Below are 22456 nucleotides of genomic sequence, written 5' to 3'. Positions count from 1 at the left end.
TGGCCAGCTTAGGCATGGAAAGATGGGGGAGGTAGGTAGGAGGAGGAGAGGAGGTTTGTGGGGGTGGTCTGCTGAAATGGCCTTCTTGCCAACCCCCACACCAATCACTTAATTCTCCTAATTCTTTTCTTACCCTCAAAGCTTCTGTTAATGCTATTCATCTTTTGAAGTCATGTTTACATATATATTTAAAACTTCCTTTTAATTCATACCTGAATAAACCTCAATCGGTTAATTGTAGTTGATTGATGTTACTATCATACCGTGAGTCATACATCAGACAGTACAGTCAGACAGTAATACTGTATACATTACAGATGACAGATTTATAACTGTAAATATGTTACATGAACAATATGTGCTTTAGAGTGTCTTAATGACAGGTCATTGCAGATGGAGTTGATTCTCCCCTGGCTTTCCAAAGTTTAGTGGGAAGGTTGTCCGTCTGCTGTGACAATGTGACAGATGACTGGGTTTATTGGTCTCGTGTGACAAATGGTGTGAAGATCTGGAGCAGTGCTCTTGACAGTGGGGCCTCATTATTATTTTAAAAGCTCTCCTAAAGACGCTTGGCTACATTGGTAGACAATGTGTCTGTGTCTTTCCATTTTTGGAATGTCTCTCTTGGTTGCAGTATAGGGCTGCCAGCTCCAGCTTGGTAATGCCTACCAACACAATGGTTTTAGGTCTTTTTTGTCAGACTCTCTGTTGCTGCATATTGGCAGATTCTTCCATTTCAGCTAAATATTATTTAAAATTCAATAGTAGATCTTGATGATTATATGAGTTTGGGTGTTCATTAGGAGTGTGTTGACATTATTTAAAGTGTGTTAAAAAAACCCTCAGTCTCTTGACACATATGTGAGATGGAGGGCTAGTGTAAGAAAACATTGATTATCCTTAAATGCCTCCTATGCCTAGACACACACTCATTCACCTCATGTTGATCCAGTTGGTGACCTTAACACCTCAGCACTGTGCTGCCTCATCCTTAATTGATTGGTCTGTCAACACGTCTGTGTATGAGTGAGTGTGAGAGTCTGTCTGTGAGGCAGAGAAAAACAGTGAGGAAAGTTTTGTATGTGTAATTATAATGACATGCGCTCTTGTTTGAAGAACATGAAGTCAGGTAATTATTTTCCAAATCTGATAGATTGATTGTTTGTCTTATCCAAACTCCTCCAGGTGCACGTAAAGATGGCTGACGAGGCAGTGTGTGTTGGTCCCGCCCCCACCAACCAAAGTTACCTCAACATGGACGCCATCATGGATGCTGTCAGGCAGACCGGAGCACAGGCCGTGAGTCACAGAGAGACAGAGGGACACAGTTTTGAAGTCATTTGTGTCTCAGGTCCAAGGAGACATTTGAAGAGTTGGCCACATGAAAATCTAATCTGTTGTGATAGGCTTTTTGGTTCTGTTAAACCTATAATTCAGTGTTCCTGTGGTGTGTGATAGTATTACTATCAAATTATGCTCACTTACCTCTTATTCTATACCATGACATCGATAATGTATCTAGAGCAAGATGTACATAGACATAAGGGAGGAAAGATGAAGGAGGAATGTGTACCTGGAATGCCTGCATTTAGCTTGTCCTCAGCCCTGTGTGTGGAGGAGAAGGAGAAGGATGGAGAAGGGCTGATGACTAATAGATGAGGGAGAGTTTTGAGCTTCTATAGTGTATGTATTCAAGGGGTTTATGTGTTGTGTTTGTTTTCTTTAAAGGTTCACCCAGGATATGGATTTCTGTCTGAAAATAAAGAGTTTGCCAGGAGGCTGGTAAGTTCCAGCACTAAATGATATACACAAACAGCTCAGGAGAACTTTAACGTCTGAGACTGAAACGGATTACGCTGCAACATCAGAAGCACACAGCTATGCTGGATGATTGGGCAAAAACACAACAGTGTTTGTGTTCCTTGTGTTCATAATACACCAGTTTGTGAGCAGCATGATGCAGGCAGTGTGGAAAGTCGTCATGTCTATATTCTCCATTTCAGTATGATCAAGCACATGGACATGAGATCCAGTCTTGCAAGGACAGCGGTGGTTCTCGTCCAGTCATGCAAATATCAGGACATCCATCTGGCATAGCTTGTCTCAGATTTTCCCATAAAATTATATAGTAGCCAAGTCCAGCTTTTTTGACCATGGTGGTCTGCTGTGACTAAGCAATGTTTTTCAATGAAACAGGCTGTTGTCATTCAGACATCTAAAGACCAGATATTTTCTTGTGCTCCGTGGTCTTCCTGGTCCCCTGCCCTACACACCAAATCACAGGCCATTTAGTAGTCATCACATAGGTACTAACACACACTACAGGTGACCTATAGACAATTCCCTTGTAATGATGCTTGGAGTTGACTTTACAGCAGAGGGAACCTATTGTTTACCTGTGGGTAAAGGCCTACACAAACGGCCGGCGATGCAGCGGTGATTTCTGGCAGGCGAGCGGCAGCATGGAATAGAGCCTGTTGAAGTGAATGGGCAAACACACTCAGCCAGTGGAGCGCAGGGCAAGCGTCGCCATCGCACCGCTCTTATCAGCCCCTTTCTATTTTCAGGCCCATTTTGATACTTCATAATAGAAACCAGCTGTCTCGTCAGTGTGTCTCCACTGAACCGATGGGTGATCATGTAGTAGATCGCCAGTAGTGTGTGTAGTAAAGTGATTAACACAATTCTGCCTTCGTGTTTGACTGTCGCATCGCCGGCCGTGTGTGGTGGACTTTTTTTTTTATGTCCGTGCAGGAGGAACTAACATAAATCAGTCTGATGAGCTTGCCATGACAACTGTGGCAACCTAGTTACAGGGTTGTCAACAAAATGGACCATGTAGAACTTCATAATGAAACACTGTTAGGCTTTAAGTTTAGAGCTCAAGAGGGCACCCACTAGGTTCAAGAAAGTTAGCCATTAGGTACCAGTTGTGTCCAGCTTTAAATATTAATCTGCTTTTTGTCAGAGTTGTAAGTACCTCTGTGACACCTGTGTCACTGTCGTCAGCATAAATATTGAGTCCAAATCTCTTGTGTGTGGCACAGCATTTGGTGTACAGTCATTTCCTGTGTATTAGCCGCATTGTGTATAAACTGCAGGACAGTGTTTTAGGCAAGTTAAAAAAACAAAAGCATATTAATACCATATTAACTGCTCCCGTGTATTAACTTCATAGCTGAAGAAATTGAGCAAAATCAATGTGTCTAAGCCGTCTAAGCCGTGGTTAATAGTTGGGAAATTACGGTAGATAATAGCTTTTGCTAATTAGCTACTTGATGACTTATACAACCATATCTCATTTTTTATTTTCTATATTTTACGACTCTATCTTGCATTCTTACATCCACGCCATCCCCCGTCACCAAACACGTACTTGGGCAGCTGAGGGGGCGTCCTCTGCCTTCTGTGTGTGTGTGTGTGTGTGTGTGTGTGTGTGTGTGTGTGTGTGTGTGTGAATGAAGATGTCATTACATTAGCAGCTGAATGGGGAGCCCTCTGCCCCCTCCTCCGTGACTTGAATGAGAGGTGAATTGCCTCCCCCTCTCCCCCCCCCCCTCGACAGTTAGTACAGTTTTATGCAGCGCAAACGAGCCGCATGGCTCAGGGGCTCGTTGAAGGGTCCTCAGAAAGAGATCTGTGAGGCTTAAGCCCCAAATGGCCTTTTTAACATCTTAAAAGAGCTGGAGGATGAATGGGAATTGAATTGGAGGAGATGGTTTTGTGTGTGTGTGTTTGTGTGTGTGTGTGTGTGTGTGTGTGTGTAGGAGGAGTGTATGGATAGTGCTTCCTTACAGCCATTCTATTGTAAAATGTTGTAATTATTTGGACACACACACACACACACAGACAAGGACATAAACACTCACCCACACAAATGTGCTTGCCACACAAGCTATTGACACGTCCACACAACGGTCTTGCCTTTTTGGGCCACTCACACGCTTCTATATTTGAAGGTGATGACTTGTTTACACACACACTCAGACACAGACACATCAGAGTAGTGTGGGTGTGTGGCTGAAAAGACTCACACAATTGTATTGGATTTAATTTGAGAAATTTCACAGCTCCTTATGGAGCGTCACCCCAGGAATGTGTATCTAACCTAGTGACATGAACACACTAACTTGCTCACACTCTCTGGTTTGGACAGTAGTTTGAACACACATCTTTTAAGGTGCTTAAGTTGATCATAAAATATTTTGTCATTAAAAAAAGACATGTCCATCTACACATAAAGTGCTTCTAGTAGTCCTCTTATATAGAGAAAGGTATGTTTAGAATAGCCCAGGCCAGGTTTTAATCACATAACAAGTAGAGGAATATCAATTTATTGAACATGGTTACTGTTTCCTCCTAATTATCCACTACATCCATGATGCTTTGTGTACTATTATTTGGAGTTTCCATTCACTGTAATGGAACTTTCTGAGGAATCCTGCAGCTGAATTTCAATAGTAATTAAGGGGCCCACTCTAGTAATGCGCAAGGCCTCGGGCCCAGGAAGTAAGTCCTACCTGATGCTTGGGCCCTACAAAGAGATGGACAGAAAGAGAGGGATCACTCTTTCCCGTCCTTTCTGATGGTGTCAATGAGGCTCTGCGTATCTGCAGGCTGTGCCCGAGGGTGTCCATCTATGTACCCTGGTGTGAATACCCACAGGGGGTACTGGCCCGTGGTTATCTCATGGGAGAATTAGCCCCATGCCCACTCACTCCAATAGGAGGGAATCCCCATACATAACCCAGCTCGTTTGATTTAGAATCGGCGTGAAATCTTATATAGATGTAAAGCTTTTTGTGTCATTTCTGATTAATGAAAGGCAATTTTATGATTTCAAATAGTTTGTTCATGAAGATGAAATACCTAGTGCATAATATAACAGTAACCAAGCTATTAATGTTGGAAAAAAAAAAGCATATATTGCAAAGTTATCCATGAATATGTGTGAATAACTGAGGTGGGTGTGCTTGTGGATATGTCTCATGGTCTGTTCTTTCTCTGCAGGCAGCTGAGGGGGTGACCTTCATTGGACCTGACACGCACGCCATTCAGGCCATGGGTGACAAAATCGAGAGCAAGCTCATTGCCAAGGCAGCCAAAGTCAACACCATCCCTGGATTTGATGGAGTTGTCAAGGTGACCAAAGAATTAATATGGAGAAGCATGTCATACATCCAATGTATTACATAATCTATACAAGAAGTGCATTTGATTCCCTTTATTGGGTTTTTGCTTCTCTTATCCTCTTTTGGTGGTAATTTCAACACCACAAGATGGATAGAATTGTTTAGATAGCATAGACTATTAACATCATCAATGAACCATGAAGATGCACATGTGATCAGCAAAGAAATCCAAATGTGTTGGTCAGAGGCAGTGAGCAGAGAATAAGGAATGAAATGGTGATAATACTAATAGTGCTTAAACTCCGCAGTAAGGAATAAACTGCAAAAGCATTGCCAAGTCAGGAAAGATAGAAGATCTCTTATTGGTAATCTATGAAGTTTCAACATTCACCTTATTTACCAACTGGATGGTACAAGGGCCTGTGTATGCCCTTGTACTGTGTTAAGTTGTCTTTGTCTTTCAGTCTGTTTTCGTCTTTGTCTCTCCAAGTGGCGCTTCCATTTTATGCTATTCTTGCTCACACCTAAACAGTTATGCTGTTATGAACGTGATTCCAAACAGCCTTGCAATGTTGCAATGATTCCAAACAACCTAATTTCAGGAATTTAGCGTACAAGGCATCAAAGCAGAGAGCAAGAGAGAGGGCGAGAGAGAGGGAAAAAAGAGCCAGAGTGGAAGTGAGTTGTTTCCACACGCTGGTGCTGATCTTGTGTCCTAACCAAAGCAAGCTGATAGAAGCGCTGCAGGGCCGCAGCGTCAGCACCTCTCCCCCCTGCCCTCTCCGCCTGCTGCTGCAGTGGACTTTAATTGTCCCACGTTTGGCCGTTTTAACACTTCCTGCGCTGATGGGCCTCGTAAAAATGAAGGTGGCACAAAGGGAGACTCTGAAAGGGCTGGCCGTTGGGCTGCGTTTGCATCTGAGAGGGCCAGTTATTGGGGAGGGGAGTAGATGGGGGGGGGGAAGGCCGCCATCGCCATCCTCATCTTGGGCCCTGCTGATGTTATCTCACACCTCACACGCTGGTGTGAAACAGACCCCAGGGCTGCAAAAGCAAACCACAGCCCTGTTGTGTGTGTGTGTTTCTGTGTTTGAGTGATGGAGTAAATTTTTAGTGTCACCATGGTGATGGACTTGTCAACTTTCAGCTATGGTTTTTATTAGTATCAAAGCAATATGCCTTCAATTTTTTTGTTGCTTAGTTGTAAATGTGATCCCTTTTAACCTTAAAGGTTCAGCTGGAAGCACATTAATTTAATTACGTATGAATTTGTTAACGAAATTACTCTAGAGTGAGTGTGTTGTTTCCCTTGTATCCATTGGAGTGCCACATATTTCACTTCTCGTCAGTCTTAAGGTCTTGCATTTGTTGAAGAGAAATGGATGACTCGGCTGAATTAGTTGGGATTTAGTACTTGTGTGCTGGCAGCCATTGCTGGTCCAGTCATTATCTCAACACTGGGATTTTTTAATGGTCCTAATCAGCCATTGTAGAGAAATTCCTCAGAGGTGTTCATTGATATCCTGCTGCTCTCCCATGCTGGAGGCGGTCACATGTGGCCATTGGCGGGGACACTGTTAGAGACCCCAGCCATCTCAGGCCACTGATGTTATCACTGAAGTCACACACACATGCAAGACAGGTCTGGAAAGAACCTCCCCAAGAGCGTCTGTCAACAAGTGTTAGCCATATTTTTTGTAAGCCCTGAACAATTAAGATTTGGCACGTGATTTAGACATTTCAGTTGTCAGTGGGTAGAATATATATGTTAATGCATCTGCATTCTCCATGGTGGATGTTTCCATTGGAAGGCTTCTTGTGCCATTGAGGTCCAAGTTATCACTGGAGCAGAGGATGGAGATAATGGAGAGAAGCACTCTAGAACTGTAAGGTCCGACATGGCTGGTACCATTTGTCATGCTTTTTTATACCGATCAAATTAACCAATGAAATAAGCCCTCTCTGGTGCGGGTGACGTTTTCTGAGTGGCTCGGTTTCTGAGTGGCACGGTATGACATGATGACCACATACACCGATGCTCTTCACACACATGTTAGGAGTCGTGAACTTTTGCTTAGGTGACACCCCGTCATCCAGCGCTATCTCAGCCCGTCCCTGCGGTGTTATCTCTCACACTCGCGAGGGGCGGCCCTGACACCCCACAGCTGCAAAAGCAAACTCACCACTGATGTGTGAATACGGGGAGAGATGTTTTTGTTGTGGCGATTGGCACCTTCAAATGTTCATGTATTTTTAATGACAGAACTATTAAGGAGTGTGTCATTTCAACTGCTAAAGCACTGTATACAATTGTGCTCATATGTTTACATATCCTAGCAGAATTTTTAAAATGTACAACAGGAATGATCAGGCAAAAGTCCAAATGGGATTCAAATGAAACCATAAGGTGTACAGAATAGTGCAATTATTAAAGAAAACATAGCAATATAGAAAAATAATGAGATGATCCCCATTCAAAAGTTTACATTCCCTTAATACTATGTATTGACCCCTTTAGTATCAATGATGGCTTGCCGCCTTTTGTGATATTTGTGGATGAGTACCTTCTCAGAAGAAGGAGATGCCCATTCTTGATGAAAAGCCTCTAGGTCCTGTTAATTATTGGTTTGTTAATTATTTTGCATTGACTGCAGGTTTGAGATTTTGTGTCTCAATGCTATTGAGATCCGGAGACTGTGATGGCCACTCCAGAACCTTCTCTTTTTTTCTGCTGTAGCCACTGAAGGGTAAACCTGGCCTTGTGCTTTGGTCATCGTCATGTTGGGAAGTCCTAGTGCGTCACATGTGCAGCTTTCAGCCTGATGAGTGCAAATACTTTCTGATAACATGCTGCATTCAACTTGCCATCAAATTTCATTATGTAAACTTTCTATTAGGACCACTTAGGTGATTTCAGTTATCATTGTTATTTAAAAAGGACACACTCAATTGTGTAATAAATGGTTCACCGGACCACCACCCCTGAATAAAATAATAGTCATGCAGAATTCTACCAGGGTTTTTAAACTTATGAGCACAACCGTATGATCTTGGTTTTCTTACACCATCAATACCCTATGTCTTGAAATGATCAATTTTGTGTGTGAATAATGCAACACTCCATGGTCATTTGTTGGTCCATAGTAATGACCATTTTAACTCAGACTACCAGTACAAACTCTGCCCCCTGTTGGCCAACTGGCAGAACCATTAGCAGTATCATTGCTATATATTGTATGGCTAAGACTTCAGTGTCCGTTGTTGTCTGTTTTTTGAAGGGCACTGATGTTGATGACATGTTTGCTTTCTCTTGTCTGTTCTCACTGTAGGATGCTGAGGAGGCTGTGAAGATCGCTAATCAAATCGGTAGGAGCTGTTTTGGCTGCACTTATGATATACCTCCATATCTACCAGCAGTAAAATAAGGGAGTTCTGTGTGTCCTCGTTTAGGCCTTGATTGTGTGTGTGTGTGTGTGTTTTAACTTGGCCTCTCTCTGTCATAGGGTATCCTGTAATGATCAAAGCCTCAGCAGGAGGAGGAGGCAAAGGCATGAGGATCTCCTGGAATGATGATGAGACTAGGTGAGGCAGTGAAATAGAGACAGTGTGGGGGTACCTGGTCAATAAACATATTCTACAGCATATGTTCATACAGTCGAGAGTCACCATCAGATTTATATCAGTTTCATGCACTAGAAAGCAATTGAAATGCCATATGGTGATGTGGGTCTGGTCACTACTGGGTGGGCATTGGGGGTGAATATTTGCCCTGAGTTTAATCTGGGGTGGTCCTGTCTGATGGCAGGACCAGCCCTGTGGGAAGTGTTTACTCTGCAGCATCACAGAGGGGCAGGGGGTGGGAAGAATCATATGGAAATGTGGAGCCAAAACAGGATCATGGAAAGGGGGTGGGGATGAAGATGTTGAGAGAAGTGAGGGAAGAAAGCCAAAGAGGTTGTAAAGAAGAAGAGTACAGTACTTGAGACGTGTGGACAAGGGATTTTGTGTAATCTGTCCAGTACAGAGTCTCCGCTTAGACAACAGCTTGTGTTTCAAACCTGTGTGTCCTCAGCAATCACCTTAACAAGCCCCGTTTGGTCTTGACTCTATCCTCTCTTCTGAGTTCTTGCCTCTCCTCTGTATCTTTCTCAGATACCCTGTGATCAGAGAGGATTGTGGGTAAAGTGCAGGCTGATAATCAGCCTTATCTCCTCAGCCAAGATGCTCTTTTTGTTTATCAACTAATTGGATTTATCACACAAAGGCTAATGAGCCCAGGGGAAGATTCAGAAAGAGAAATTGCCAAGGAGGGGGTTTGCCTTCATACTCACTCCTAGCCAAACGGTGATGGCACTGTAGTTTTGTGTGTGTGTGATTGGGCTTTGAGCTCTCATCTGACATGCATGCCACTTCAAAGTGTCTGGAGATAAAGGTCAGGGTTACAGTGTTTGTTGTTAATCTGATTATCTATTATAAGCTGAATTTCAAGAGGAATTGGAGACCTCATGATTGATGATCTTTACATTTTCACCAGACATTGAAATGTCATGAAAATGACATTGAAACTGTTAGTCATGTTTCTCAGTTCAGTTGAATGTTAAGTTTTGTTTATACGTGTCCTGTTTTTGACCCTGTTTGTCTTCATTCTGTCTCACTATCTTATCTCCTCTCCCACAGGGAAGGCTTTCGGTTTTCCTCACAGGAGGCTGCGTGTCGAGCTTTGGGGACGACCGTCTCCTCATTGAGAAGTTTATTGATAACCCAAGACATATTGAGATCCAGGTGAGATGCCAGACTCCCACTAGTGTCACCACACAGCCAGTGGGAATGTCCACTCTGTGCAAAGCTTTTGGCCACTGTACATACTGTATATACTGTCAGGATTGACTGGTTTTAATGATTTAATGTGTCTTTGTTTGGCTGCTGATTGGCAGGTTCTAGCAGATAAGCAGGGGAATGCACTATGGCTGAATGAGAGGGAGTGCTCCATCCAGAGGAGGAACCAGAAGGTGGTGGAGGAGGCGCCCAGGTCTGAACACCTCCGCTCTGTTTAGCCTCTCGCATTCTCCTGCTCTCCCCCCAATATACCCTTCCTCCTGCTCCCCCTCTCATATACCCTTCCTCCTGCTCCCTCTCATATACCCTTCCTCCTGCTCCCCCTCATATACCATTCCTCCTGCTCCCTCTCATATACCCTTCCTCCTGCTCCCTCTCATATACCCTTCCTCCTGCTCCCCCCTCTCATATACCCTTCCTCCTGCTCCCCCTCATATACCCTTCCTCCTGCTCCTGTTCCTCTTTCCTTTGTCCTTCCTGCTCTCCATTTCCATTGGTGCTAGATTTGAAACTGAAGGATTGCTGTACTAAGATGACCAAAACAGTCCTTCAGACAATTACTCCTCACAATGTACAGGAGCATATGTCATGTACAGGAGCATTACAAACATTGTGTCTTTAACCCTAAAAAAGATACTAGAGCATAGAGATGCTATGTCATTGAGTCAGATTTTAAAACCGTTTTTAAAATCTATTTGACAGCACATTTCTGGACCCTGAGACGCGGCGGGCCATGGGGGAACAGGCCGTGGCTCTAGCCAAGGCGGTCAAGTACTCCTCAGCTGGCACTGTGGAGTTCCTCGTGGACTCAAAGAAGAACTTCTACTTCCTCGAGATGAACACTCGCCTGCAGGTGTGTGAAACTCTAGATCATCTAATGAACATATTATTTTTATCCCAAATCTCCAGAGCAATAAAGCAAAAAAGTGAACAGTGTGTGCTTCTCTTTCAGGTGAGAGATGTTGTAATAACAGGGTTTAGCATATGATCAAGGCAAGCTTTGTTAAAGGCCACTCCTTAGTTTCCAATACAGTATTGCAGTTTACAATATTTGCTTCAGAACAGTTATCTGTTGAAGGTAGAGATGATCATTGTCTGTCTCAATGCGTCTGTGGTTCCAATCTTTGTGCTCCTATTGGTTGAGTTGAGTAGCATATGCTATGCCACTTACAGTGATAAGTTGAAATGGGAAAGGCTCATGCTGGTTATTGGCTCATAGGATAGAAAAACAGGATGGACATACAAAAGAGACAGTGAGATCTGAACTGAATAGTCAATACTTCAGTGGCAGCAGACATACAGTTTATTGGACAGTGGAGAAGTGCTAGACATGGGGCACAGAAATAACTGGAGACCTGCAGAAATAACAGACACACCTAATGCCCTATGCAGATGTCACGATTTCAGCCCGAATTTGCCCCGTTTTTGTCGTAGCCGACAAATTTCCAGTGTTGTGCCCAAATATGAAAAGTCAGGAACGACGCCGAGGGAGGAAACGTTTTGTGATGTGACATTCAACAACTCGCGATTAATTGTCTGCAAAGTTCCACGACTCCACGACCAAAAGTCTAGCATGTCAGAATTTTGGGGGAATCTCCCATGACTCCCGTGTTGACAGACTATGACAACCCACAGCGAGAAGGCGTGTAATCTGCATAGGCCATAACAGACAAGAGAGACATGAAGCAGGAGAGACAGGCAGACAACACACAGGCTGTGGCATAGTCGGAGGCAGCCGTTCAACAAGCACTTAAAAAAGCCTTGATGACACTGGTACAGAGAGGGATAAGCGAGAGTATGAGAAGAAAGAAGGGAGGAAAAGAAAGAGGTGGGCTGGATGAGAGAGAGAGAAGTAAAATAGAGGAGACAGCTGGGCTAGAAGAGCCAGTCAACTGCAGAGATGAAAGGAGCCCAGCACTGGGGCTCATTAGGACAGACCTCCCAGAGTGCAGCAGGAGGGAGAGGGAGCAAGCCAGGCCCAAAGACAGCATGCTTCAGGGGCTTCCGCTCACGGGAACCACCCTGCCACAGGAGCAGACTACTCAGGGGGCTGTTTATGGAGGTAAACACAGTGGAGGTCGGTAGCAAGAGGCTGGGCAGGTCTTCAAACGCAGCCTGGCTTATTGGACAGCTAAACTAGTTGAGAACATTGACAGCTGAGACTGAGGGGTAAAAATGACTCACTAGCTTTCAGAGCAGACTGACTACATGTTAGCATTTATGATCTAGCTATTTAGGGTGTTGACGAGCCTGCATTGGTCAGTAAAGTATGCATGAGGATACTGGAGAAAGAAATATATTGTGGTATACATTTTCATCCATGAGTTGTAGATGCCTGTATTAGACACTGTTGCAAGCTGGCTTAGGGGTAGGAGGGAGTCCTTATCAATGCATGCACTAGACAGAAAGAGGTGGTCCAAGTTGTTCTGTCTCTCTCCCCGTCCTGCTTAGGTTGAGCACCCCATCACAGAGTGCATCACGGGTGTGGACCTGGTACAACAGATGATCCGGGTCGCTAAGGGTTACCCACTGAAGCACAAGCAGGAGGACATCCCTATTAACGGCTGGGCCATTGAGAGCAGAGTCTATGCTGAGGTACTGAGCACTATATATATATATATATATATATATATATATATATATATATATATATATATATATATATGCACTGAATGAAATACACTGGGTAAACATACAGAACATAACATGTTTGTTTGCTGTCTGTGAGGATGTACCCAGCAGTATTTGAACCATTTTGAGTTGATAATGCAGAGTTATTGATTGAGTTACTGCACACACTTAAATACATGGTTTATGCACACCCAGTAAGCTGCTATGGTGCCTAACACAGCACCATACACTCATAACACATACTACATCAGAACTCGATGACTGCGTTGACACGGACTTAAGTATCCCGGTTATGAGGCTTACTCCGGTTACAATCTTATTGGGAATATACTGTATACATGGAACAGTTTCTTTAGGAGAACTCCAGCTAGCATAACCAGAGACCTTATCCGGGGTTCTGAAATCAGGATATAATGTTTACATGTACAAACACAAAACCATGATGCTTCAAAATCCCAACCATAACCAGGATACTGAAGTGCATGTGAACAGTCAGTGTCCAGTCACTGGACATCTACATTTTAGCTCTATTCATATGTTATTGAATATATCAGGGAAGATAAAGGCATTTGTCTTTACTAGCTGTTGAGGAGAGAGGAAGGAGTTGGTGAATAGAGGTATTGGGGTGAAAAGAGGGGATGGGGTCCCTCGTTAACCTGGGGGAGTAATTAGGTGAGTGCCAGGGGCAGCAAGGTTGCCCTGACCTCTGTTTCCTGTGGGCTTTTATATGTGGATTAATGTTTCCTGTCTTTTGTCCCTCCACAGGACCCATACAAGTCATTTGGGCTGCCCTCTATTGGGCGACTCTCTCAATATCAGGAGCCTGTGAACCTGCCCAATGTGAGTCTTCTTCTCGTGTTCTTCCTACACACACACACACACACACACACACACACACACACACAGTTGCATCAGAATCTGTGCACCCTCATTGGTCAGTATTGGCCAAATTATGATAGTATGATAGTGGATCTGTATATACGTGCACTACAGCTTCAAGTCATTGAGTATGTGTGTGTGTTTGTGTTTGTACATATGTCTGTCTGTGTGTGTGTCTCTGACAGCCATAAGTGATGGTGACGACATTGTGGTTCTGTAGAGGAAGTACAGTCACTTACTCGATTCCCACTAAATCCACAGGCAGCTCTATCAGCCACACACACACACACACACACACACACATACACAAAAGCTCCAGCTTTATATGTCCAAACGACACACAATGAGAGCATTCGATAGTAATAACATAGCAATCCTGTGTAATTGTTTGGCAAGCGGTATACTTTTAATCCGGCACTTGTGTGCAGTTGTTTTTTTTCAATAAATAAAAATGCTTTTGTGTCAGCATTAGAGAGCTCCAGGGAGAAATCTAGAAACATACAGACTAGAAAAAAAACATGGCACACTGAGAGGCTCATCTGCAGTACTGGTCTGGTGCTGGAGAACAACTGTTCATATTCAGGGTAGTTGTTCAACCTTGACACATCATATGCACCTAACCCTCATTTCATAATCATAATATGTTCAGCTTTCAGCCCAATAGTATGAATGGTGGATGGTTTGCAGAACTCATGCGCCCTCCAAGATGTGTCCTCCAGGATGGTATTTAGAATTTAGAGTTCTGAATCAGAGTTCTCCTGATCTTCTGTACAGGTTCGTGTTGACAGTGGCATCCAAGAAGGAAGTGACATCAGCATCTACTATGACCCCATGATCTCAAAGGTTTGCTTGTGTCTCAGTTTTCATTGTTAAAAGCCATGTGGTAATGGAGAGTTTGGTATTTTGTTACATGTGCGGCTACATGTCCTCAATGTCTCCCATCCTCTCCTCAGCTTGTGACCTATGGAAAAACACGAGAAGAGGCCTTGAAGAAAATGGAGGACGCTCTGGATAATTATGTCATCAGAGGTATGCTCAAGGATTCTCACAACAATGCACATCCATTCACACAAAAAATAATCATATCATAAAGGGCAGTGGTCTTCCCAGCTCGTTTTGCATTTTTGTTTCTGTTACTTTAGTTGTCACTAAACTATAAACGTAAGTAATCATGTCATTCTGAAGCAAAAGGAACTGTTGACCACGTCTTTCAGTAGAACTTTCCCCAAGAGCCTGAAAAGAATGTGAAGCAGCCGTGAAGGTAGCGAAGTTATGATGTGGTAAGCGAAGCAATAGCCACTTTCTGGAAAGTCAACGGTTATACTGCAGGTTGCGAATATGAAGTCAATTCAGTCTTAAATACAGTGGTAGAATGTTTTATGTTAAAAGCATGGGCATAAGCTGATGTTACATCGCAATGTGCAGCTAGCTATATATTTCTCAGGTATTCCGTTTTGAGATAACAGAAGAATATTTTGCTATGCGCTATTGCACTAGCCCTCTTTTAAGAAGACCACCTGTGGTTAAGACCCCAAATATAGGGGATTTTGACATTTCTTGGGATGGCTAGAGCTGTCATATCTTTTTTTCTTATCACACTTTCTGCATCTCTTCTGTTGTTTTAACTGCATTCATCTTTCTTTTTCTGGCATTCTGTCTGTTTTTTTTTTTCCAGGTGTGACCCATAACATTCCACTCCTGCGGGAGATCATCGTTCACCCGCGCTTCATCTCCGGCGACATCAGCACCGCGTTCCTGCCAGATGTGTACCCTGAGGGGTTCAAAGGTCACCTGCTGACTGCCTCCGAGCGGCGAGAACTCCTGGCCACAGCCGCCGCGCTCTTCGTGGCTGCGCAGATCCGCTCACAGAAGTTCCTAGGACATCTCAGGTGAGCCATGGATGCAGCTACAAATACATTTTTTATACCTCTGCAACTTGCCATATTATATTCAATAATGGTATCCTCAGTCAACTTCATCTTCACTGACCCCAACTAGATCAGCACATGATGTTGTAATTGATGACCGACTTAACTTATCTGAGCATGTAGCTTCAATTGCATGTCGGTTCACCCTTTGCGACATTAGGAAGATCAGACCTTATCTGACACAAGATTCCACACAACTTCAGGCCATGGTCATGGTTCAGGCTTGTAACCGGAGGGTTGCCGGTTCGAACCCCGACCAGTAGGAACGGCTGAAGTGCCCTTGAGCAAGGCACCTAACCCCTCACTGCTCCCCGAGCGCCGCTGTTGTAGCAGGCAGCTCACTGCGTCGGGATTAGTGTGTGCTTCACCTCACTGTGTGTTCACTGTGTTTCACTAATTCACAGATTGGGATAAATGCGGAGACCGAATTTCCCTCACAGGATCAAAAGAGTATATATACTGGATGTCCTATACTTATACTTATCTCCAAGCTGGACTATTGTAATTCACTATTAGCTGGCTTACCTGCTGTGAACGTTACAGCTGATTCAGAATGCTGTAGCACGCCTGGTCTTCAATCAGCCAAAGAGGACACGTGTAACTCCTCTCCTAGTTAATCTCCACTGGCTCCCTATAGTAGCCAAAATTAAATCTAAATCTCTCACTTTGGCCTATAGGACACTGACTGGATCTGCACCTTGTTATTTTGATTCAATGATCAAGATATACATCCCCAACCGCCCACTGCTGTCTTCTGATCTGTTGTGTCGACCAGTTATAAACGCTATAACTATCGACCAGTTATAAACTATAGACTCTTTTCCTCAGTGATTCCATGTTGGTGGAATGAGTTGCCCAGTGCTCTCCGTTCCTGTGATAGTTTTGGGTCTTTTAAGAGGGGTCTAAAGACCTGTTCAACATGCACTTAGTTCATTAAGCACTTTTTATGCGTTATGGTTTGTATAGTATAGTATTGTTTTATTTTCATTAGGCTGTTGATTAATTTGACATTGTTGTTTATTATTGATGTTCTCCTTACTGTAGTCTTACCTTGTTATTATATTATTATTGATTGAATGGACATTATTGTTTATTATTGCTATTTCCCCCCATTTTCATTGTTTATTTGATTAGGCTATTGATTGCATTGACATTGTTGTTTATTATTGCTATTCTCCTTATTATAGTTTGACCAATATCTTACTTTGTTCCCTGTTAGATTTAAGTATTATATTGTTTTGTATTTGTATGTCGCTTTGGACAAAAGCGTAACCATAACCATAACTCAAGAACAGTCCAAAAGTTTCAAAAGGTTTGCAGGAGCGTCATGTTGGCAAAAAGTAATTGGGGCATTTTTATTAACACATTGGCAACCAGATCCAGTACCCAAAGCCTGACTACCATTTTGAGTTACCACAGCAGCACTAAGGGATTGGCTGTCTCTCTTTCAGTTGCTCTGTAAACATCCTTGTTTGTTATGGCAGCTGTGCTGTGGGTGTGTTTGTGTGACTGGACTCATTTGTCCGTTTCTCCTACTGTTTTTTTGCACTTTATTCTTGTGTGGTGTTCCCTCTTGCCTGTCGTCAGTAGGAGGCAGATGCTTTGATCCTTTACTGACACCCACTGGACAAGTGGATCAGTGTGCCTGCATCTATAACAACATTTTAGAATTTCATTTTGACCTTGTAAAACATGAGAGTATCTGAACATTCAATGGAAGCCACGCACTGCTGTTAATGCTCCTGGATTGGACCTTTGTGAGAACGGCTGAAGAATTTAGGATTGAATGGGATTTCAGAGAGTCTGCCCATCCCCTTGTCCTGTTCCTACTCAGGCGGTATTTTGGTCACTTGCTCTTGTTCTCCGCCTCCCTTTCCATTGCTTCCTCTTTAGTGAGTTGCATTCCTCCGACTTATCATTTTGAAAAGCCTTGCTTGAATTTGTGTTATGTGAGCAGAGGATGAGCTCCTTGTGGTGTGTGTGTGTGTGTGTGTGTGTGTGTGTGTGAGATGAGACTCTGAGGATTCTCCTGTGTGAGAGATCCTCAGTGCAGTAGCTTTCACTCAGTGCCTCAAGATCATCCGCCATCTGTCCAAACACTCCGCTATTCCTCCCCTTTTCACACAATTGCCCCCATCTAGTTCTCAGACCTGCTTTGGGGTGAGGTGTTAGGGGCAAAAATATCATGTAATGGCTCCATTTACCAGGAGGTATCATGTGAACTAAATGGCTAACTGAATCTCTGTTGTCTACACGTAATGTTGTTGACACTCTGGCTCATAATGCCATCAGAAGAGTTCAGGAAAATTGACTTAACGTGTAGCTTTTTTTAGTCACCGTAGTCAGATGTCACTTTAGAGTTTATTTCAAATTGAACACCATGACATGGTAGTTTGATTGTTCTATCATGTGACACTGAGGTACCTGTGTGTTTTATCTGTTCATTTGTATGTGTGTGTGTATGTGTGTTTATAAATGGCTTAATCCAAGAAGGTTTCTTGTTTGAATGGATGTCCTGTTGTCCTAAGTTAGCTGAATGTTTCTAATTTTGTGTGTGTGTGTTGTTTCAGGGTGTCCAACACCCAACAGGAGCGGAGGAGCTGGGAGCTTTGTGTGGAGTTGGACAAGGCCCCGCACATGCTCGGTGTGTCTCGCTTCGGGGTCCACTTACACAGTGAGTGTCCACACGCGCGCACACACACACACACACACACACACACACACACACACACACACACACACACATATTTAACAACTGTGGTTCTGTACTCCCCAATTAAAATTGCAGTTGTCTTCACATTGCTTACATACATACAAACATTTTAAGGGGTAGCCGTGGTTCCGACTTGTAACCGGCGGGTTGCCGGTTCGAACCCCGACCAGTAGGAACGGCTGAAGTGCCCTTGAGCAAGGCACCTAACCCCTCACTGCTCCCCGAGCACCGCTGTTGTTGCAGGCAGCTCACTGCCCTGGGATTAGTGTGTGCTTCACTTCACTGTGTGTTCACTGTGTGCTGAGTGTGTTTCACTAATTCACGGATTGGGATAAATGCAGAGACCAAATTTCCCTCACGGGATTGAAAGAGTATATATACTTATACTTATACTTAAAGGAACCGTATGTAAGAAATGTATTTCAATTAATCATAAAATGGCCCTGAAATGTCACTAGACATTAAGAAATCATGTTCATTTCAAATACTTATATCACAGTATCACTGACAACAGTAGTCCGGCCAGGATATTGTCATTTAAAAAGTGAAGTTGCAGCCCTCAACTGATGATGATGATGTTGTGTTTTGTCATGTCATGTTGTGTTTTGGCCTGATGCGCCACCCTCCACCCTATCTACTAATCACAAAGACAGTAGTGTTTCGCCATCCGAGTTGGCAACCTCGAGTCAGGGGGGAGGGGATACACCGCTCTACAGTACTTTGAAAGTGATTGCAGTACCAGTTTTGGCCACAATCTTACATATGGTTCCTTTAAACACACACACACACACACACACACACACACAACATCCTACTGCTGTCTGTTTGACCACAGAATGCTGAAGTCTGTGTGTATGTGTGTGGCAAAATAATCATAACCCCAAAGACCCTTTAATTTTTCATTTTTAGTTGAAGTTTCAGCCCTCCCCCCTTCCTCCACAATTCCTTTCCCTCTCGCGCTCATTTCTTTCTGTCAGTATGCACGTCTGTCTGTCGTCTCTGCCAGGTGTTTGGACACCTGTGGTCCCTCGACGCAAAGTGTTTTTATTATTTTTGAATCACTTTGTCTCTCTTTCTTTCTCTCTCTCTCTCTCTGACTAGCACTTCTCCAAAGCGCCCCTCCACTGGGCAGTACTGTGGATGACCGTGTCCTAACCGAGCTGGTGTGTGTTTTATTTGCAGGTGGAGGTGGATGGTAAGAAAGTAGAGGTGTGTGGAGACTGGAATCTCGCCTCAGTTCTCCTGAACGTCACAGTGAACGGCACACACAGGACCTTACAGGTATGCAGTTCTGCACTAGATCATAATCCAGTTGAAAATGGCCATCTGCTCCACTAGCTCACTCCTGTCTCCTCCTCCTCCTCCTCTTCCTCCTCAGTGCCTCTCCCGTAGTGCTGCTGGGGACATCAGTCTGCAGTATCTGGGCACCACGGTGAGTCTCCCGCTGCTCATGGCCTCACCACTGCTCCTGCTCATGTGCAGCCACTTCTCTACTGCTCATACATGTCAACAGGAAAACCTGTTTCACAATCTAGCTAGCCTCCAGCTGCCATGCCTTTTGTGTGTGTGTGTGTAGGGTATTTGTGTGAGTGGATCCACGTACCCCATGCCGTGTGATGGATGCTGTATTGTCTTTGGCGGTGGTCCATGTATCTTTGGCGGTGTCCTGTTTCTTAACATGCTTTTTGCTGCGCTGTTTAAGAGCTGTTTGAACACACGCACGCGCACACGCACACGCACACACACACACACACACACAGTATATGATGTGCCATAGGTTAACAACCTTGCTGTAAAGACAGCCGTTTTCTACTGTTCCATAGTGTTGTCACGATACCAAAATTATTGTTTCGATATCGATACCAAGTCAAGAATTGCGATTTAGCTACTTTTTAAAACTTTGATTTGATTTGGGGGCCCCCACCACCTTGTCATCAGTAATATTGAATATAGTGTGATCATTCACACCAGTGGCCATCCTAGATTCTGCTTGACCCTCCCCACACACACACACATAAACACACACGGAAAATGATGGCTTATGTCATATGTTTCCATTTAATATATTTTGGAATTCATATATAAGTGTATATATTCTGTTAATAATGTTTAGTATTTTATAATCTGCATAATTACTAGTAGCTAAATATATTTAGTCAAGTCAAGTCAAGTTTATTTATATAGCACATTTCATACACAGAGGTCATTCAATGTGCTTTACATAAACAAAACCAAACGATAATAACAAATAAAAGCATAGAAGGGCAATATAGTCAAAGAATAGTTAAAAGGTAAAAAAAAAAAAAAAAAGAAAAACATAAAACACTAAAGGTAAAATCATTTAAAAATAAAGAATAATTAGTAAGCAAAAACAAAGGCAAAAGTAGTAAAAAAAGTAATAAAAGACAAAGTAGAATAATTATCGAGGCAGATTCAGAATTTGTAACTCGGCACAGTTAGCAGAAAGCGTCTGAGAACAGTTTGGTCTTAAGTCTAGATTTAAAACTGGCTACAGTTGGGGCCTTTTTAATGTCATCCGAAAGTTGGTTCCACAGCTGAGCCGCATAGCAGCTAAAAGCTGCTTCACCATGTTTAGTCATTTGAATACTTTCTGGGATCATAGAAGAGATGAGTGTCAGTTGCAATGTTCATTTCTCCTCTCTCCAGATGTAAAAGTTTGCCAAGATTGCATAGCCTATTGCTGATATTAAACCCTACAGTAAGGCTAAATGACCTAAATTCCACAACCTAGGTAGATTAGCAGTAACACAAACTTGAGATGTATGTGAGCAAATCTCTTGAACTTGATATTAGACTATTGTTATGTGTTGCTGCTGTGCAGCCACAGCATCACTTAAACCAGCAGCCATGTCTTGCTGTTTATGACGCGACAGCTATGTTTGTGTGGGGAGAAAAGACACTCAGGCTAGGGGAGGCACTAGAAGCATGCCTTGTGCACACATGTTTCTTCAAAATAACACAGCCATATCGATACTAATAAAATGAGGTATTGTGACATTGTTAATTTCAGGGTATGGCGATTCTTTTGTAGTATGGGTGCAGCGTGCAACACTACTGTCCCATAAATACTGTACAGCCCCTCTACTCTTTTCTCTCCTCCTTTTATACAAACAGACAGCACAGGATAACCATGAAGCAGGAAACAGGAAGTGATGTGTTTAGCAGAGAGACACGCTCTAGCCCTGCAGGGTGGATGCTGATCAAAGACCCCCCCCGTCTCACAAACCTCCCCTCCCGAGCCTCACACTCCCACCCACACCACTCATCCCCAGTAGGCTCGCTCTCAGCTCTCAGGGTTTCAAAGTGTTGGTGTGGTGACTTTTCCGCACATTTACCTGTGTGTGTGTGTGTGTGTGTGTGTGTGTGTGTGTGTGTGTGTGTGTGGCGTGTGCACGCTTGCGTACGTGCATGTGTGTTTGGGGGGTATCAGGGCAGGAGTGGAGAGGCTTGCGTGCTCACTCTCATCCATCTGTGTCCTGTTGACCTGCTGTTTGTGCTGAAGCCCCTGCAGGGTGCTGACCGCTTCTGGGACCACCCCTCTGGCCCCCTCTGGAAAGGCCTCTCCTGACGCACAGCACAGGCACAGGCACAGGCCAGGAGTCATGCACGTTAAACTCCGTCTCTCTGGGTCCAAGAGATGCACTCACAGGGTCCTGCGGCCCAATGTAGAGTGTTTAGTAGGTAGTATTAAGTAGGGGTGGGTAGCAACGTGTTACAAGTAACGCACATGAGTAAAAAAGTATTTCTTTTGAGGAACGGCAACTTTCCATATTCCTTTTTCAAAACTGTACTTCTGCTCTTACTCAAGTAGATTTTTGAGACATTAATCTACTCTTTACTCCGCTACATTTTCAATTGCCTTTCGTTATGAGTACAAGTTTATTATCGGAGCAGTAGACCTAAGTATCTTGAGGGAGAAAAGCGCACCACTCCCATCGGTGCACAACGGCGTGGGAGAAAAGAAACAGGGCTTCAGAATGCAATACCAATAATATAACCATCGTTTTTAGGTTACATTGTCTGTATGGTGAAGTTATAATCAGACTTCTAGCAATGCAAAGCAGAAGAATCAGCTGGCAATGGATTGGAAGTGACTGCTTTTCAATCCGTAGCCACTTAATGCGTATTCTGGCTATAACAAGATAGCCTACATTAGTGTGCCAAATAATATTAAATAAAATATTTGAATTTGGCTGTAAAAATATGGTTGCCTATATGATTAGCCTACAGAGGAAGAGAAAAGCAAACAGGCATAAAGGACACTTTGTACCTTTTAAAGAGTCATTTTACTTGAGTAAAATACTTTTTTTACTTTT

At 43.4% G+C, this 22456-nt stretch overlaps 1 protein-coding gene across 1 annotated transcript in view; it reads left to right on the top strand.

The window, feature by feature from the left end:
• pcca (propionyl-CoA carboxylase subunit alpha) overlaps positions 1 to 22456 on the top strand; it is a 34933-nt gene that overhangs the window by 6283 nt on the left and 6194 nt on the right. Inside the window, 18 exon segments of the mRNA XM_048234280.1 lie at positions 1186 to 1299; positions 1729 to 1782; positions 5011 to 5142; positions 8462 to 8498; positions 8636 to 8714; positions 9810 to 9843; positions 9846 to 9914; positions 10067 to 10161; positions 10671 to 10821; positions 12420 to 12563; positions 13365 to 13439; positions 14253 to 14321; positions 14432 to 14507; positions 15154 to 15367; positions 17977 to 18061; positions 18063 to 18080; positions 19302 to 19400; positions 19498 to 19551. Of these exon segments, the coding sequence (XP_048090237.1) occupies positions 1186 to 1299; positions 1729 to 1782; positions 5011 to 5142; positions 8462 to 8498; positions 8636 to 8714; positions 9810 to 9843; positions 9846 to 9914; positions 10067 to 10161; positions 10671 to 10821; positions 12420 to 12563; positions 13365 to 13439; positions 14253 to 14321; positions 14432 to 14507; positions 15154 to 15367; positions 17977 to 18061; positions 18063 to 18080; positions 19302 to 19400; positions 19498 to 19551 (1599 nt within the window).

Source organism: Alosa alosa, chromosome 23 (genome assembly GCF_017589495.1).
Source record: "Alosa alosa isolate M-15738 ecotype Scorff River chromosome 23, AALO_Geno_1.1, whole genome shotgun sequence".
In the NCBI taxonomy this organism is placed as follows: Eukaryota; Metazoa; Chordata; class Actinopteri; order Clupeiformes; family Clupeidae; genus Alosa; species Alosa alosa.
The sequence above is the reverse complement of the archived record's forward strand: the minus strand, read 5'-3'. Positions and strand labels throughout refer to the sequence as shown.